Genomic DNA, 19,573 nt, shown 5'->3' with positions numbered 1-19,573 from the left:
ATTACACACAGCTGCTAGATGTTTGGAGATTTCTTGAGCACTCACAATAATAATATCTGTACAGGGGAGGACAGAGATGTGAACAAAATGAGGAGCAGATCTAAGTGGCAATGATGCAGAGACTGAGCTCATTATATAGGGGCCGGCAGAGCTTGATACAACTTGTAAGAAGGACGCGCAAATGAAGTCATGGGGACAAAGAGTTGACAATCCTGCTTTGAACTCCAGAAATGACGACTTACTCTACTATAACGGTAGAAGGGGGGAACTGAGGCAGAACACGCTCGTGATCAAACATGCAGCATACTGTGCGTTAAAATTACACAAAGGATGATGAAATCATAGGCTATGTAACACCTCCCCACAAAGAAAAAAGAAATTTACAAAGGAAATTTCTTATTACTCTAAAACAATCTGTATCTGGCATTACAGAACATGCAAAAGTCTTTCCTAGTGTTACAAAGCATGAGATCTCCCTAGCACGTTCAGTCATAGGTACTTGCCAGTATCCCTTTAACAAATCAAACTTACTTATGTACCTAGCCTTTCCGATCTTGTCTATGCAATCTTCCACACGAGGGAGAGGGTAAGTGTCTGTTTTAGTTATCTGATTAACACGTCTGTAGTCGATGCAAAGCCTCTGTGACCCACCTGGCTTAGGGACTAGAGTGACAGGAGAACTTCACTCGCTCTGACAGGGCTCAATCATCTTGTGGTCCAACAGGTAGCCAAGCTCCTTCTGGATGAGAGGAACTTTCACTGGGTTCACACGGTAAGGAGGCAGTTTAATTGGCTTTGCGTCTCCAACCTCGACATCATGCATCAACACAGTAGTTCTTCCTGGAGTGGCACGGAACACTTGCGGGTACTCCTGCAGTAATGCCAAAAACTCCTGCCTTTCCTGGAGTGTAGATGAGAAAGCTTAGTCTGGAGATCATTCATGATATCAGGATTCTTCCCCAAACTATCACTCAGGCTCATACTGCATGGGAGAGCTTCACTTGCAGACTCGGGTGGAACAGCTACAGTGCAGACTGGATTATTTTTGTCCCGCCTGTGATATAACTTTAGCATGATGATGTGACATAGTTGCTTGCTCTTTCTACGATCTGGTGTGGCGATGATATAGTTGACATCACTGAGTTTCTTCTCCACGAAATAAGGACCACTAAACTTGGCTTGAAGAGGTTGCCCATGAACTGGTAGCAGAATCAAAACCTGATCTCCTGGCTGAAAGTGGCGTAACCTGGACTTCTTATCATACCAAGTCTTCATTTTCTCCTGAGCAGCTCCTAAATTCTCTCTCGCCAGCTGTAAAGCAGTGGACAGCCGTTCTTTGAACTTCATCACATACTCCAGCAGGTTGACGTCATCTTCCTCCGACAGCCAGCATTCCTTGAGTAACTTAAGGGGTCCTCTTACTTCATGGCCAAACAGTAGTTCAAAAGGTGAGAAACCCAGTGATTCACTTGGAGATTCTCTTGCAGCAAACACAACGAATGGAAGACCTTTATCCCAGTCTTTCTGATGTTCCAAACAGTATTTCTTGAGCATCGATTTGAGTGTTTGATGATATCTCTCCAACGCTCCTTGGGTCTGGGGATGGTAAGCTGAAGACGTGATCTGGATGATGCCCAACTCTTTCAGAGACTGCTTGAAAACATTTGACATGAAATTACTTCCCCAGTCTGACTGTACCTCCTTGGGCAGACCAAACTTTGTGAAGAACCCTAGCATTTCCTTAACCACGTTCTTTGCTGAGATATTTCTAAGTGGAATGGCTTCAGGATAACGAGTAGCCATATCAATCAGGGTCAACACATAAGAAAATCCTGAAGAAGTCTTAGGAAGAGGGCCCACAATATCCACCAACACACGGGTGAATGGCGCCTCAAAAGGAGGAATGGGAACTAGAGGTGCAACCTTTTCGGTCTGATTACACTTCCCCACAACTTGACATGTGTGACAAGACTTACAATACCAGGAAACATCCCTGAAGATACCTGGCCAGTAGAAGTGTTTCAAAATGCGTGCCACAGTCTTCCTCACTCCAAGGTGTCCTGCCAAACTGGAATCATGAGCCACTCTAATGATATCCTGCCTACAAACACGAGAGATGACAACTTGATGTACAACCTCCCATTCACAGTCGGCTGATGCTGTTGGGGGTCTCCACTTCCTCATAAGTACTCCTGACTTTACATAATAACAAGTAGAAGCACCGGCTGACTCTCCTTCAATGTAAGCAGAGTTAGCTAGACCTTTCAACTCAGGGTCAGCAACCTGCAACTCAACCAACTCTTGACGAGACAAATTATCAACACTACGGGGTACTGCCTCATCTGGTGAGTGGTCCAAATTAGCAAGAAAAGTGTCAGCTAGGATAACATCATCATCATCATTATCCTCTAAATCACCAGTAACTTTAGACTTAGCCCTAGTGACAGCACATGCAGGGAACACATCAGGGACATCACAATCCTGGGTCGCAGCCACTGGCTCACTAGACAACTGAGGAGCTGGACACACTTGACTTGCACCAATATCATTTCCAAGTAAGAAAGTTACACCTGACATTGGGAGTGTCTCAACCAACCCAACCATAACGGAACCATTAACAAAACAAGACTCTAAATTCACTCTGCACAGAGGGACAGAGAAGTAATTATTCCCTACACCTTGTAAGATTACAGTTTCATTAGAGGAATTAACATTAGAGCCTAGAACACTGGTCAGCATAAGGGATTGGCAAGCACCTGTATCACGATATATTTTAACTGATTTCCTGTCATTACTGTCCAGAGGACTGACAAAACCATCAGACAGGAAATTAGCACATGAACTCTTGAGAGTGTCACCCACGTTACTGCTCAAAAGAGGAGCTCCATCATGAGAATTTAAGTTACCCCTCAAAGCAGGTTCAGTCAACTCAGTTAAAGAATTCTGGGAACTCTCAAGAGTGGACACTAGACCAATTGACTGAATATTTAAAGACTCCTTTTTGTTCACATCACGCTGTCTCCTGAAACATTTCTCCGTAGTATGACCAAGCTTACTACAATAAGTACATTTACTTTTCTGAAATGTAGAGGTGAAGCTGGTATTTATTTCCTGAGAAACATCATCCTTATTCTCTTTCCTGTTACCTGTACTCTGAGTAGAGGCAACGTAATTACTCTCAGCTTTCCCTTTTTCTCTAGAATATCTCTTGTGAGTGAGAACATACTCATCAGCTACAACTGCAGCATCAGACAAATTATCTGTTCTTTTCTCATCAAGATATAGGCTTACATCTTTATAAATACACCTTTTGAAGTCCTCCAGCAAAATCATCTGCTTAAATTTACCAAAATCAGAATCCACATTCTTAGAATTTAACCACTGTTCTAACAGATCTTTGATTTTTGCATACTCAACATGGGATTGCTTATCTTGCTTATAAGTTGTCCTAAATTTTACTCTATAGGCTTCAGGAACAAACTCATAGGCCTTAAGAATCAAGCTGTTAACTACATCATAATTATCAGATTGATCCTGAGGCAAAGATGCATAAGTTACTTGAGCTTTACCGGTGAGAACAGTTTGAAGGAGTACTGACCAATACTTTTTAGGCCAATTAAAACCTGTAGCTACCCTCTCAAACAACTGAAAATACTTTGTTAAATCAGATTCATTAAAAGGAGGGACAAGTTTAACATTTTTAGCCACATCAAAATCATCAGAGCTAGATGATCCAGTTCCACCTTGTTTCATGCGATACTCATGGTCTGCCTGAATCCTAGCAATTTCAACTTGTGCCTCAGCCTCTTTAGAACGGGCCTGAAATTCAGCCTCCTTAGCACGAGACTCCTGCAGGGCTAGCTGTAACTTAGCTAATTCAATCTGCGTTTTCTCATTTCGAGGAGATACATTAAACAAGCTTTCATTAATCATGTCAACAATTTGATCTTTAGACTGATGAGAGCGAACAACAAATCCCAATTGTTGAGCAACAATCTTAAGTTCATTCTTTGTTCTGTTTTCTACATCACACACTGTTTCCACATTTGACAAAAAATCTTTGGTTTCATCAAGTGTAATAATAGTAGACATCATGAATAAGTAACAGTCACAAAATATCGAGTAATATCCTTATGATAATATCCTGAATATCCTGGCGAGGTCGCCAAATTTATGTTTTGGAACAGAGAAAGATAATGTACACTTTAAGTGAGAATACCAAAAATCACTACTGTACCGTAAAATTCCAGGTTCAAAACAAAAGAGTTAGGTAAAATTACAAGTTAAAGTTTAATGCTCAAACTAACAACAAAACATTCAGGACTCATAAGGATAATGTAATGGCAAATAAACAGGTTAAATATATGGTTAACTGCAATAGCCTCTGTTAACACGAAATTAGCGAGAGTAAATTTATCTAAGTCAGCCCTGATAAAATGAAAATACACCAGGTAATGCTCAGTTAATGCAAGATAAATTATTACAGATAGAAACTATTATCAAAAATGACTGACATAAAACCCAACATCAATCGAAAACCTCACTAGGCCTTATGCTACACAGTACAAGAAAAAATACAACAGTTATACTCAAATTACACACAGCTGCTAGATGTTTGCAGATTTCTTGAGCACGCACAATAATAATATCTGTACAGGGGAGGACAGAGATGTGAACAAAATGAGGAGCAGATCTAAGTGGCAATGATGCAGAGACTGAGCTCATTATATGGGGGCCGGCAGAGCTTCATACAACTTGTAAGAAGGACGCGCAAATGAAGTCATGGGGACAAAGAGTTGACAATCCTGCTTTGAACTCCAGAAATGACGACTTACTCTACTATAACAGTAGAAGGGGGTTACTGAGGCAGAACACGCTCGTGATCAAACATGCAGCATACTGTGCGTTAAAATTACACAAAGGATGATGAAATCATAGGCTATGTAACAATATATATATATATATATATATATATATATATATATATATATATATATATATATATATATATATATATATATATATATATATATATATTATGAGAAACACATTGAGGTGGTTTGACCATGTGGAGAGGATGGAGACTGAGAGACTGACGAGGAGCTTGTATTTCAGTGAGGTGGAGAGGGAGAGAGGGAGGACAAGGCCACGGATGAGATGGAGGGATGGAGTGGAGAGATATGAGAGGAGTGTGTGATTTGGGAGTAGGGCAATGAAATGGCGGGGGACAGGGTGACGTGGAGGCGATTTGTTTGTGGCCACCCCGTATAAGGAATCAAGGCTATCTATCTATCTATCTATTGCCAGACGCCTCAATCCTGTTTGGGGTGGCCACAAACAAATCGCCTCCAAGTCGCCCTGTCCCCCACCATTTCACTGCCCTGCTCCCAACTCACACCCCCCTCTCATATACCTCTCCACCCCATTACTCCATCTCATCCTCGGCCTCCCCCTCCTCTTCCCCCCTCCACCTCACTCACATACACTCTCTTCGTCAGTCTTTCACCCTCCATCCTCTCCATATGGCCAAACCACCTCAGTGTGTTCCTCATAACGCTTCCTATCACATCCACATCCACACCACAACGCTCCTTTATATCCTCATTCGTCAGCCTGTCTCTCCATGTGACTCCACAGGCTCCTCTTAAATAACTCATTTCCACTGCTCTCACTCTTGACTTGTGTCCTTCCAACAATGTCCAAGCTTCATTTCCGTACGTTAGAGTTGGTATCACAATACTGTCATGTAGTAACTTTTTCACTTCCATGCTCACTTCCCTGTTTCTTATCACTGCTTTCAAAGAACCAGCAACCTTTCTTCCCTGCTGTACCCTTTCAAGCACTTCACCCTCCAAACCTCCATCCTTACTCATCACACTACCCAAGTCACTTAAACGTACTCACATTTTCCAATTCCTCACCATCCAACTTCGCTGTACATTCACTAACTTCACCTCTCTCAAAGACCATCACTTTACTCTTCCCTACATTCACCTTTAGATTGCGTTTCTTACACACTGTCTCAAACTCATCCACCAAGCCTTGCAGCTCCCCTTCGTCTTCACTTAACAACACAGTATCATCTGCAAACAACAGTACAGGGAGTTTCCAAACACTATCCTCTCTCACCAGGGCCACTCCAACATCCACTACCCTACCTTGTACCTCTTTTATTACCCCATCCATGTACAGATTGAACAACCATGGAGACATGACACATCCCTGTTTCAAACCAACTTTCAAAGAGAAAAATACACTTAGTTCACCATCCACACGCACTGCAGCCTTCGCACCATCGTTCATACTCTTCACAGCATTCAAGAACTTCCCATCTACTCCATATATTCTTAACACTTTCCACAATCCTTGTCTATCCACCCTGTCATATGCTTTCTCCAAATCCATGAAAGCCGCATACAACTTCTTTCCCTTCTCTAGAAACTTTTCCACTAAAGATCTAAGAATGAATATCTGATCTACACAACCTCTTCCCTTCCTAAAGCCTCCCTGTTCTTCTCCAACTAATTTCTCTGTTCTTTCTCCAACTCTGTCTATAAGTATCCTACCATACACTTTTCCTATTATACTAAGAAGACAAATGCCCCTATGATTACCACACACTTCTTTTTCCCCTTTTCCTTTGTACAAGGGAATAATTATACCTGACTTCCAATCCTCCGGGACTCTACCTTCCTCCCAGGCCAATCTGCACATCTTCCACATCCATTCTACTGCTATCTCTCCCCCATGCTTCAGCATTTCACCACACACTCCATCAATTCCTGGGGCTTTCCCCGATTTAACTTTCTTCATTGCTTCCACAACTTCTATCCTACTGATTTCTTCCTGTCTTCTCACCTCCCTCCTTCTCCCAGCCATTCCCCAGCCAATTATACTCGCATTACTTCCATCCTCTACGTTCAATAATTCCTTAAAGTGTTCTCTCCATCTGTTCACTTTTTCTCCCTTCTCCACTAGTAATCTACCATTTTTGTCTTTCACTCCCCTGCTAACTTCACTTCCACCCTGTCTTACTCTTTTCACTTCTCTCCAGAACATTTTCTTACAGTCCCTCCACTTTACACTCAAATTCCTTCCAAATTCCTCATCCACTCTCTTCTTACTCTTACTAATCTTTTCACTTCTCTCTTTCTTTCCACATATAACTCTCTCTTCCGCCTCTCAACTTCTTCCACGACCCTATTTCTCATCCGTTCATTGTATGCTTTCTTCTTTTGTGCCACAGCCTGTTTCACCTCTTCAGTCCACCACGCTGTTCCTTGCACCCCCCTCCGTCTTCTCTTCCTTTCACACACCACATCACATGCTGCACATATTTCTTCTGTAAATATCTTACACACACCTTCCACGTCTCCCATCTGCTCCAGTTCATATTTGCCCAATCGTTCCTCCACTTCTCTCTTATACTCTGCCTTTTTCTCATCCTCTTGTAACCTTTCCACTCTCCTTGCAACTACTCCTTCCTCTCGTCTTTCCTTTCTTCTATTCCTCCATCTTACTTGCATTCTAATTCTGGCCACCACCAAGTAGTGGTCAGAAAGTCCACTCCCCCAACCTCTATACACTCTTGCATCCTTTACACATCTTCGCATCCTTTCATCCACACACACATAATCAATCATTGCCTTCCTTTCATTCAGTTCACCACCCACCCTTCTCATCACTCGCCATGTATACCTGTGGATCATTTTATGCCTGAAGAGGGTATTGGCTATCACCAACCCCCTCCCAGCACAAATGTCCACTAACGCACTCCCATTCTCATCTATCTCAGCAGGCACACCCCACTCACCAACTATTCCATCCACCTTCACATTCCCAACTTTACCATTCATATCACCAACCAAAAACACTCTCTCATTCCTTCCAAACTTTTCCATGCACACTTCCACATTTGTCCAGAACTCTTCTCTCACTCTTCTAGCGCGATCTTGCGTTGGTGCATACACACACACAATCGCCCACATTTGTATTCCAACTTTCAACTTTACCCACACAATCCTTGACCCAACTGATCCATACTGTCTTATGCTCCTCTTCCATCTTTTACTCACAACTATACATACTCCTTCCTTTGCCCTCTCATTCTCACCTACTCCTGCACATATACCCCATCCATACTCCCATTCTCTCACACTTTCTCCTCTCCATTTTGTTTCAGTTATTCCACATACATCCACTTTCGCACCCTCAAGCACCTGGACAATCTCTCTCTCTTTCACCTCATCATTCTCTCCTCTTACATTCCATGTACTCATTACCAAGTCCTTTGTCCGGTCCTAGGTCGTCATCGTTTGGTCAGTCCTTGTCCGAGGCTTCTTGTTTGTTTTTTTAGTTAGTTTTTTTCCGGGGAGGGGCACTAACCCTCCGCCAACCCTTTTAGTCGTCTTTTACGACAAGCAGGGATACTAGGGGAGTATTCTTGAAAACCCCCCTACCCCCAGGGGGGGCGTCTGGATATATATATATATATATATATATATATATATATATAAATATATCTGTGTGTGTGTGTGTGTGTGTGTGTGTAAATTTAGTTTTCTTTGTTCTATTTTTAATCCTCTTGTATGGTGGCAATTTTCTCTTGTGACAATGTCATGATATTTTTAGTGTAATCGGTCAATCAGTCAGTTAATCAATCAATCCAGAATTGTATATGGGATCATTACCCATTGAAACGTGGCACCAGGGCTGAAAAAGAGCGTCCGGAGGCAGCATCCCCCCTCCCCCAATGCGCACACTAATGTTAACCCAGCTTTGTGGCCATATTGCAACCATAACTGGCTGTTACATTGTTTGTTGGTGCTCGAGGGAAACGCCTTCATGAGGTGGAACGGATGTAACAAGGCGACTTTATTACCTGACTATACAAACGTCCCTCAGCTATTTCCTTATCTCCGAAAAGGAGGGCGGTGGACTGCAAGACAAGGTAAGCCTGCAGTCCACCGGCTTTACCTTTTAGCTGAGCCTTGGGTCACACTAATAACATTCTTTTCTATTGTAATAGAGAATTCGGTTTAAGAAAAAATGAGTTATTCTTTTAGGACAATACCCACTCTTAAAGCATTTCTTTCCAATAACAGAAGCTGTGGCGACAGTGCAGCCGGGCGGAGAGGTGTACGTGCAGTCTGGGAGTCGCCTGGAAGTTGTGTGCCAAGTCCAGGGATGTCCACCTCCAGCTTTCCTTGCCTGGAGCAGAGAAGGCCAACCCGTTGCCACCCCAAAGGCCCACGAGTTCCAGGTCACCGATAACAATGTGACCACACCTGTGTCTCGACTGTCCCTGGCTCGATCCCACGCCACACCCACAGACTCTGGCACCTACACATGCACTTCCACCTGTACACAGCCGCTGAATGTTACAGTGCACGTGTTAAAAGGTGAGATTCTGTAAGGTAACCCGATATTTTTGCTACCAACAGACACTTTATTCACCTCAAGAACCTCTAGCAGCTAAGAGAAAATGTAGAATGCATAAGGTATCTATTTATGACGGCTCAAAGAATCATTACACGTGAGACGGCTTTGATTTAATTTATTCCCTTCATACATTTCGTGAGAACCCCAAACGTTTACTGAGAGAGAGAGAGAGAGAGAGAGAGAGAGAGAGAGAGAGAGAGAGAGAGAAGCACGTCTGCAAGTAAAATCCATTACTAAACACAGTTCATGACGACTCCAGTCGTTAATAATATTTCTGAGAAAATGTGTGATGACTCCAAATCTACTTTCAAACATCGCGTTTGCAAATATATTTATTTCATTTATTAATCTCATCTCTACGTCCAGGTTCTTTTTGGCTTTTTTTTTTTCCCCTACCATCCGTTAAGCTATTAAACTCGTCTCCCAAGGAAAAGCTTAAAAGGATTATTTCTAACCACTTCACCACAGAAGATTACAGTTTTTACTAAAGATAATTGATTGAATAACAAAATAAAATAGGAAGGCTTCACAGTAATGGAAGGACTGTGGCATCAATATTTTTCCTATATTCTGGAAGCTTTCAAAGTGTATTTCTTACCCTGCCCACACTGCATGACGAAATTTTCAGGTGAGGAACTGGCCGCCATGCAGCACCACAACGCCTCCTGCCCACTAAGCCTGTCCACCAGCCTGGCCTGTTATTTAATAGCCTCCGCCACCCTACTGCTGCTCACTAGGTCTTAGACGGAGCCTTCTTCAGTCACGCCAGCGTGGAGCTGAACTTGGCCCTGTCCCTGTCGCACCATATCTTAGCACCCTCCGCCTTTTAAGCAGTGAGAAGCAGGGAAAGGCATGGCATGGGAAGGTTAAGGTTGTTTAACACAGGTGAGGAATTCTGTACTGCCTGAGCAAATAGACACATTAACAGGAATGCGTACTAAGAAGAATTAAAGAGAGGGAGCACTGACTGAATTACTTTAATACTAAAGAAGATGTGCAGTTTCTTCCTTTGCTTTCAGAGAATGCATGGAAATTGCGTACCCAGTTCTGTGATATATATGCCGATTAATTTGAAATCCATGTGCTCAGATTTCCCTGTTCCTGAACATTTTTATTTTTGGAAAGGGACTTACCTCCCCAAAGATTCATTGGAAGGTTCACGTTCCCTAAATATCGCATTACGGATGAGAGTTCGATGTCAAATAGGTAGTAAGATATCAAAGCCATGTATGCCTTCCTTTCATTGTTTCTGATAATTTTTTTTTGGTTACGGGGCTGGCACCGATTAAAGTCATGGTTGGAATATTGTTTATAATGGAAAGCCTTCCCAGTAACCAGACGAACTCACCTGGAAAGATTATTTCATATCCATCAGATAGCCTAGAAAGAATTAAAGAACACACACACACACACACACACACACACACACACACACACACACACACACACAGGATGAATCTCGCGCAACGGTAAGGGATGGGATGCATAAAATGGTATCATCATGCTATGCTGGATTGGTAATAAAAATAAAGATAATATTAATAATAAATTTTATTCAATGCAGCCAGTATCTGAACATACACAAATCCTTAATCTATACCTCTTCACCCTCAAATTAAAATAACTGAACTTCAAATTAAAACATCTGAAGTTTAATTTAAAACATCTGAAATTTAATATAAAATCCCTGAAGTTTAATTTAAAACAACTGAAGTTTAATCTAAAATACCTGAAGTTTAATTTTAAATCAGTGAAGCTTAATTTAAAACATCTGAAATGTAATTTAAAAGAACTGAAATTTAATTTAAAAGAAAACTAACATTTTAATGGATTGCAAATAAAAATAAATACAGCAGCATATCATAGGCTCTATGCCAAGGTAATTACTTGTTAATTAATTCCGTAAGCCAATACAAAACGAGTCCTCCAGCTGTGCAGCGTTCCGACTGGCTCGCGGTTTTGACGGGAAATCAGAGACGAGGAGGGCTCCACCAGAGAAGGTTTGTATTCATTTTGTGCGTGTATTTTCTTTCATTTTACTCTGATGTTCTGGACTGTTTTTTTCAACTGAATATACTCAATGAGTATATTTATATATATAAGCCTTCAGTATATCTATAGGAAGTGGCTCCTTGTTCATGACCAGCACCAGCCATGTAGGCTAGGCTACTTGCCGAACCTGCTTGGCCAGAGTATCATATATTTCGTCATATTCTGGATACATACATGGAGTTTTTTGCGTGCACTATCACACGTTTTGTATTGGTTATTATCGTAACCTAAGTTAACCTAATCTAACCTAAATAAGATTAGATGAGGTTGGTTAGGCAAAAATTTTTTACAAGAACTCTTCCATTTTAAAGTCACGAACTATTATTTTTACTAGCCTTCGAAAGTTCGTTCTCTCTTTTCAGCATTTAAAGGGAACGAGATCTTCAGGGAGACTGACATGGCACGCAGTGACGGGAGTTGACTTGTTGATAGTGCGTGCAGAAAAGCCCCATATGTCCAGAATTTGACAAAAAATTATTGGCTACGCCGGTCAAGCAGTTGTGCAATTACATGGCTGGTGCCGGCCAAGGAACCAGCGTTCATTAATACATTTAATTTGGTTCTTGTTAAACAATTTGGTTTATGTTCTGTTTTCTCTTCCTTACAGCAGTATGGGATCAGGTGAGAATGAATATACCTCGGACGAGGATAATATTTGTACCAGAACTCAAGAAGAGAAGAGAAGAGGAGTGAAGGCTGGTACAAAACGGGTCAAGTACTCCAAAACTGACAACCGCTGAAGCTAAAAAAGAATCTTAGCGGCAGCTGAGAACGGTGGTGACTGGAGATCTGTTGCAATAGACAATGGTATCGCGGTTTCTACAGCATGTGGATGGACACGTCGAGCAGATGAACCTGCAAAAGAGCGAGCGCATAACTTTGCCAAGAGCACATCAACATGATACAACATGTGGAGGAAAACCTAGTTATCACACTGAAGGAGATTGCTGACAGGCTTGCTAATGAAATTGGCATCCATGTGGGCACTAACACGGTTCACAAGTATCTGGACGGTCAAATGTACTCAGTGAAAACGGTACATCCAGAACCTGCCTCTGTGAACTCCGAGGCAAATAAACACAAACGGAAAGACTATGTGGAAAAACTGATGAATAGGACTGGACGTGGGAAAACTGTAGATGAAACGAATGTGAATCTTTTCCTGTGCCGATCTTAGGGGCATGCATGTAAGGGAGTTCGCTGCATGGTGAAAAGTCCTACATCAAAAGGAAAAAACATACATATACTCAGTGGAATTTCACAGTCTGGCATTGTCTACTGGGAACGTAGGAGGGGTAGCTACAAGAAGGAAGACTGTCAAGATTGGCCGCCACGAATGCTCCGCACAATTACTGAGCCTCTTGACAGCATTGTTGTTGTGTGTGATAATGCACCCGTTCATGCTGGCCTTGAGAGTGTTGTTGAGGAAGAGGAATTCTGCGATGTAGAGATGTTACAGGCGAGCCCATAGAGTGCATCAGCAAACCCCATTGAAGAGTGCTGGAGCATCATGAAAGCTACTATGAAACGTGATCTGGCAGCTAATTCTACTTCCATAATGAACACGTCCCCAGAGGATATGACACAGACAGAATATAGATTGCAGAATCTTGAACGCTGCATTGATAATGCCATATCAGTCATGACGCCAATGCTGTGTCTGAAAACCTGCAACCATGTGTTTTTCTAGTGTAATTCAACACCAAGATCTTCAATTCGATGACAATTAAATGTTTCAGTCTAACTGTGCAAACAAGGGCAATGTAATTTTTTCTACCTTTATGCTGTAAATCACACTTTGCTTTCGCTTTTTTCATATGACCATGAAAGGAATACTCATTCATTATCATGTTTCTTTGGACAGAACGTTTTTATGTAAATTGTATAAAGGAAATGGTCTTTAGATTACAAATCACACATACAAGGAATACCAGTAATTATCAAGGATCTTCTGGCTAATTGATTTTCATGCAATTTTATTTGCAAAGATTATGACCATTCTGTATTACAGTAGATCATATAAATTTTAGATTTATCTTTCTTAACATGACATACAAGGAATACATATTCCTTATCATGTATCTTTTGAGTGAATTTTCTTTAATTTTGCTACAAAGGAAAATTACCATTTCGTAATAAACCATATTTTGCTTTCTTTATTCACTTTAACACCAGAAATGCCCATTTATTATCATGTACCTTTTGTTTTCTCTTGTATAGCTTGTACGGTAATTGCACTATGATACAAGGAATAGCTGTACAACTGTCAGGACTCCATATTATAATAATACATCTCATAGATAGATAAAGAGATAGATAGATAGAAGCACCAGCCAGGGTGTGAGATAGGAAGTGTGTCAGCGAGAATTGACCAAAAGGAAATGAGTTCAGCAAATACCTAATCAACAGTATGCCAGTGGGGACCGAAAGCACTACATATACACAGACATACAGGGTTCTAGAAGCTTCAACGACAGTGTAGCCCACGTGACACGAGCTCTGCTAAACGAGAATGTAGGAATCAGAGATCAGAAAGGGGCTAGCCATAGAACCGACAGGTCGTGGAGAGAGGAAATAAGAAGAGGGGTCCGACGAGACTTAGTAGATTACGTTCCTGTGTAATACTGTACATACACTGCTCAACTTAGACTTTCCTTGAAGATAATAAATCAAGATCAACTCCCTGTATTCATCTTTAACTCCTGCCTTCAACTGGCACAATAACTTTAACCAAAACTCAAGACTTACAGTACATATTACAAGACCAAAGAGTCACATATAGTTGGTGGTAGTGGTGGGATGAAGAATAGTACTGTTCTTGTCTTGGAAGAATTATGTAAAGTAAAAGCATTGTCAGTAGAAAACGCATTATGTCAGATGAATGATGATGGGCAAACTCAGATATTCTTAATTAATCACATGAATGGGGAAGTACAGTTGAAAAAGGGGACTTGTCTAGTTAATATTGAAAAATGTCCCACCCCCGTGATGGTAATAGTTTTAGCTGGAGTGACAAGTGAGATAAAATCTACGGATAGAGAAAGCATAAAAGAGAATTTAATTCACACAGGTGAATTTGATGAAGAAAATGATGTGTTAAACCTGTTGGAAAAACATAGGGACACCGTAGCATTACCCAGAGAACAATTAGGGTGTACTAACCTGGTTAATCACAAGATTAACGTGCACCCAGACACACTACCGATTTTCGTACCTGCCTAAGGAGTCCCACAATCTCAACGTACACTCGCAAACCAGTATGTCGATGAAATATTAAAACTTGGAAATACTGAGCCATCAGCCTCCCCGTGGAATGCCCCATTATTCTTCGTGATCAAAAGAAATGGAGAAATGCGTGCGGTAGTAGATTACCGTAGACTAAACAATCACACAATCCCAGACCTGTTTCCCATGCCATTGCTAAGTGACATCCTACAGAATATTGGACCAGAAAATGTATTTTCCATGGTAGATTTGGTCAAATTCCAGTAGATCAGGAGTCACGTAAATACACTGCCTTTTCCACAAATACAGGATATTATCAGTACAGGAGTATGCCAGTGGGACTGAAGACAGCCCCGGGCACATTCCAGTGTCTTATGAATGACGTATTGTCCGGAATTTTAGGACAAGGAATATTTGTTTATCGTGATGATATTATCATCGCAATGAAAGATATCACAGAACATCTCCAGAAATTAGACCTACTCTTACAAAAGCTTGATGATGCTGTTTTAAAAATTAAGCTTTCTAAATGCAAATTTTGCTTTAAGGAAATAAAATTCTTAGGCAAATGCTGAAGGTACTCACACCTCCGATGACAAAATACAGGCAGTGAGAGACTTCCCTGAACCCACTACGACTGACGAAGTTAGACAATTTTTAGGTCTAGCTGGGTACTATAGGTCATTCATACAACAATTCTTTCATATAGCCTTTCCTCTATTCCAACTACTCAAAAAAATATGCTATATTCCAATGGGGAGAAGAATAAAAACAAGCATTTAACAAATTAGAAAATAAACTTACAAATGCACCATGTTTGGCATATCCGGATTTCACAAAACCATTTACTATTTGTGCAGATGCATTAATTAAAGGATTTGGGGCTGTATTGATGCAAGAAGATAAAAGAGGACAGAATCAACCTATTGCATATGCCAGCAGACAAGTAAAAGGTGCAGAGAAAAATTATTGCACCACAGACTTAGAGGCACTTGCAGTGGTTTTTGCATTACAAAAGTTTTGAGATTTGGTATATGATTACGAAATACACTTATTCACCGACTATAAACCGCTAGTGGGTATGTTTAAAGAAAAACTCCTCTCTGGGAGGAGAACAAGATGGAAATGTACAGTTGTCAACTACAATGTAGATATTCATTATATACAAGGCAAAATGAATCTAGTAGCTGATGCATTATCCAGGAACCCGAAAACAATTCAGGTCGCGGCATTAGATCTCAAAGGAAACATCCCAAATCACGATGAAATCGTGAAAGCACAATGACTTGATCCAGCATGGTCTAAAGTTGTATACAAGTTAGAAAGTGGAGATGACATACAATTACCCAAACTACATGTACCACTAGAACAATTCACAATAATCAATAACGTCTTATACAGGATCAACCCAGGACAACCAAAACCCGAAGAAATAAACAATTAGTGGTACCTAATGACATGATACCCCAAGTATTACGAACGATACACGATAGTCCACATGCAAGACATCCTGGGAAGGATAGGATATTCAAACAAACCCAGTTGTTATATTACTGGCCATCATTACGAAAAGATATAAACAATTATATAGACAGATGCGAATCATGTGCAAAACAAAAAGGATACCCAATCACACCTGCATCTATAGGTGATTACCCTGTACCACATCAACCATGGGACGTTGTCGCGGTTGATTTCCTCAAGATGCCGTTATCATACAATAATAACCAATACCTATTTGTAGCAATGGATCATTCCTCCCGTTATGTAATTTTATCCCCAATTAAGGATAAAACAGCAGAGACAGTAGCAAAGGCAATAATAGATAATGCAATATGTCACTTTACTACCCCAAAGGTATTAATAAGCGATAATGGAGGTGAATTTACTTCTGATATCTTGCAAGAAATATGTAAACAATACAATATCAAAAAGGTTAATGTTTTAGCTTAGCATCCAGCATCTAATGGGTTAGTAGAGAGACAAAACAAAAAAGTATTAGATGTACTACGACACATTCTCAACGAAAATTATGCAAGCTGAGATGATTGGATTCCCAGAGTAGAAGCCTCAATTAATGGATCTATAAATAAATCTGTAGGAGACACACCACATTTCATTATATATGGGACAGATAAAAAACTCCCATATGAAATTCTAGAAGGTGAAAATCTGCTCATATACAACTACGATGATTACCCTAAACTCCGTGTACGTGAATTCCAGGACATACATAAAAGAGTAAAAAAACAATTAACTATGTCCAAGGAAGAAATGACGGAGGCATTTAATAAAAAGGCAAGAGACTCGTCTATCAGCTTAGGAGACACTGCTTATGGTATCATTCAAACGAGAGACAATAAATTATCCCCGAAGTTTGAGGGCCCATACAGAGTAATTAACATAAATACAAGGTTTTAATTAGGTCACTGTCAAGAGAAACAAGTTCATATTTACCATTTAAAACGAGTTTCAAGGGAACTATCCAATAATTATACAGCCTCGGATACCACCGAACAACCGAACATAACTCATGAAACCAATAAAGAAAACAACAGTAATTACAAAAATACAGGTCATATACCAAACAATCAAACATAGGTGCAACTGTTCCAAAAATATCTACAATGATTTACATATCGATTTAAACTCCTTCTATAAATGAAATAACAAGCAAAATATTGTTCTCCGTTAGTCAACCGTAACGCACATCATCACTATCATCGACGGCAGTATGACCATATTAGAAAATTTATAGATATTTTTGTCGGCAGGTAACGATGAAGGGACTTATGGATTCTCCTCTACATAGCAAGAGGATATGCTCACTTAGACCCCCAACACATAGTACGGCAAGGATGCCGCATAGCTCCAACGGCCACGACGTCAATCGTAAAAGATGTCATGAGTACTGAAATCAGTTTGAATTACTTATACGAATTACCTTCTTATCTAGAGAACATCGCCAAACCCATGAGGACCCTGGACTTCATGACAGGAGGCTATATTTCACAAGCACATAACACAAAGGAAATGGATGAAATAGTGATGTTAGCGAAATGGAAGATAGAACAGACAAAGTCAACTATGCTCATCATGATCCTAGATCTCCCATCTCATAGAACAGAGGTATTGAGAGTCACGAACATTACACGTACTCGCCAAAAGCGCGGTTTTTTTGACCTGGGTGGTGCAATTCTTGGGAACATCTTTGGATTGGGTACAGAGGAAGATCTTCAAGAAATAAACAACAAATTTAATAAAATACCTCAGGTACTAACATACCAAGATAAATTCATCGCAGGACATAACTCAGCAATGAAGACAATCGTGAAAATTCTGAAAAAGGCGGAAAACATAGGTCTCCAAAGTGTAGATAAAATAAATGCCATGGAAGGGAATATAACACTTTTCCAACACTTCATCATCACGGAACACATTGACACAATTCTACTCCAATCAGACAACACTAGAGTTCGTTACAGGGCACTTAAGCAAGTTATTTCGAATGCCGGTAATGGCAAGATCACAATTGACTTACGTCCAGTTCATGAGCTACGTCAGATAATTAGTCAAGGCATACATAAACATAAACTGAAGCCTTAGTTCCGAAGTAGTGATTTCATGCAATATCATCCATATTTAGAAGCAACACTAACACCAACATCAGTAGTAGTTTATGTACCATTCATAACTGCCGACCTGTTCACAGTATACCAAATACACCCCTTCCCTTCTAAGAATAATAACACTTTGGTCATCATCAACATCAACACAGACACCGAACTCATCATGGTCTCCAAGAGACGGAACACTGTCACTTTCGCAATGAATCAACGATTGAACGAAAGTGCCGTATATCATTACATGCTGTTCACCTGTGTCCTGCGTATATTTTCACGTTTCAGCCTACTGATACAGTCCCTTGTGAAATGGCTATCATAAGAAATCACGACATTCATTACCACTGCAACTTCACATTTGCTCCAGATAAGCTTGTACACCATCAACGCATCGGACGCTCACAGTTTTTTTATTTCAATCATAACACATCAGTTTACATAGGCTGCCCAGATATACCTCCATCTCATACTTCAGCATCAGGATTATACATAGCATCAGACTACTGTGTGGTACTTACACCATCCATGTCCATTTTATCCACCATCAATCACTACACCATCCTCAGTCATACACACAAACATTTCCACGCACTACCTAATGTGGACTTAAACATGAGCACAGGTATTAAGTTGACTTCACCTAAGTTTGAGACTATGCAACTAATCAATGAAACAATGAAGCCCTTGGAAGATTTGAGTTTGAGTATGTTCAACTCATATTATGTGTATAGCCCAGCACTTACTGTCTTTATAATCTTCTTTATTGTATTTGCAGTAGTGCTGTTCGCAATGCACAGAATGCATGCAAGAATTGCAAATTTGGAGTCAGTATTTAGTGGGGGTAAAGTACGAATTCAAGTAAACTCCCCTGAATGAAGTGTACATATTTTGTAATATATATATATACTGTATATATATATATATATATATATATATATATATATATATATATATATATATATATATATATATATATATATATATATATATATATATATATATATATAATTGAATGACACATGATATAGAAGTATACCAGTATCATTATCTCTATATAAAAGTACTATAATCTTAACTTTGAACTTTTTTTTTTTTTTGCATATATGCATATGAATGTTATACATACACATCTTACAATATGTCATACAATAACCAGTTTAACTCTATTGCATTTGTTCAATTATATATATAACTTGTTTAAAATGTAATATTACCGGATCATTGCAATATTG

The 19,573-nt window shown here is 40.1% G+C and overlaps 1 protein-coding gene across 1 annotated transcript in view; it reads left to right on the top strand.

Annotated features, from left to right (window-relative positions):
- Positions 1-12,233, top strand: part of LOC145416010 (hemicentin-1-like) — a 145,320-nt gene extending 133,087 nt beyond the window's left edge. Inside the window, exons 4-6 of the mRNA XM_080285110.1 lie at positions 9,105-9,401; positions 10,070-10,178; positions 12,101-12,233. Of these exons, the coding sequence (XP_080141236.1) occupies positions 9,105-9,401; positions 10,070-10,178; positions 12,101-12,233 (539 nt within the window). The remainder of the gene's footprint in view (positions 1-9,104; positions 9,402-10,069; positions 10,179-12,100) is intronic.
- Positions 12,234-19,573: the final 7,340 nt, after the last annotated feature.

The sequence above is a fragment of the Coenobita brevimanus genome, chromosome 104 (genome assembly GCF_032717465.1).
Source record: "Coenobita brevimanus isolate Jiangsu-jjx chromosome 104, ASM3271746v2, whole genome shotgun sequence".
Taxonomy (NCBI): domain Eukaryota; kingdom Metazoa; phylum Arthropoda; class Malacostraca; order Decapoda; family Coenobitidae; genus Coenobita; species Coenobita brevimanus.
This window is presented reverse-complemented; position numbering and strand designations above follow the sequence as displayed.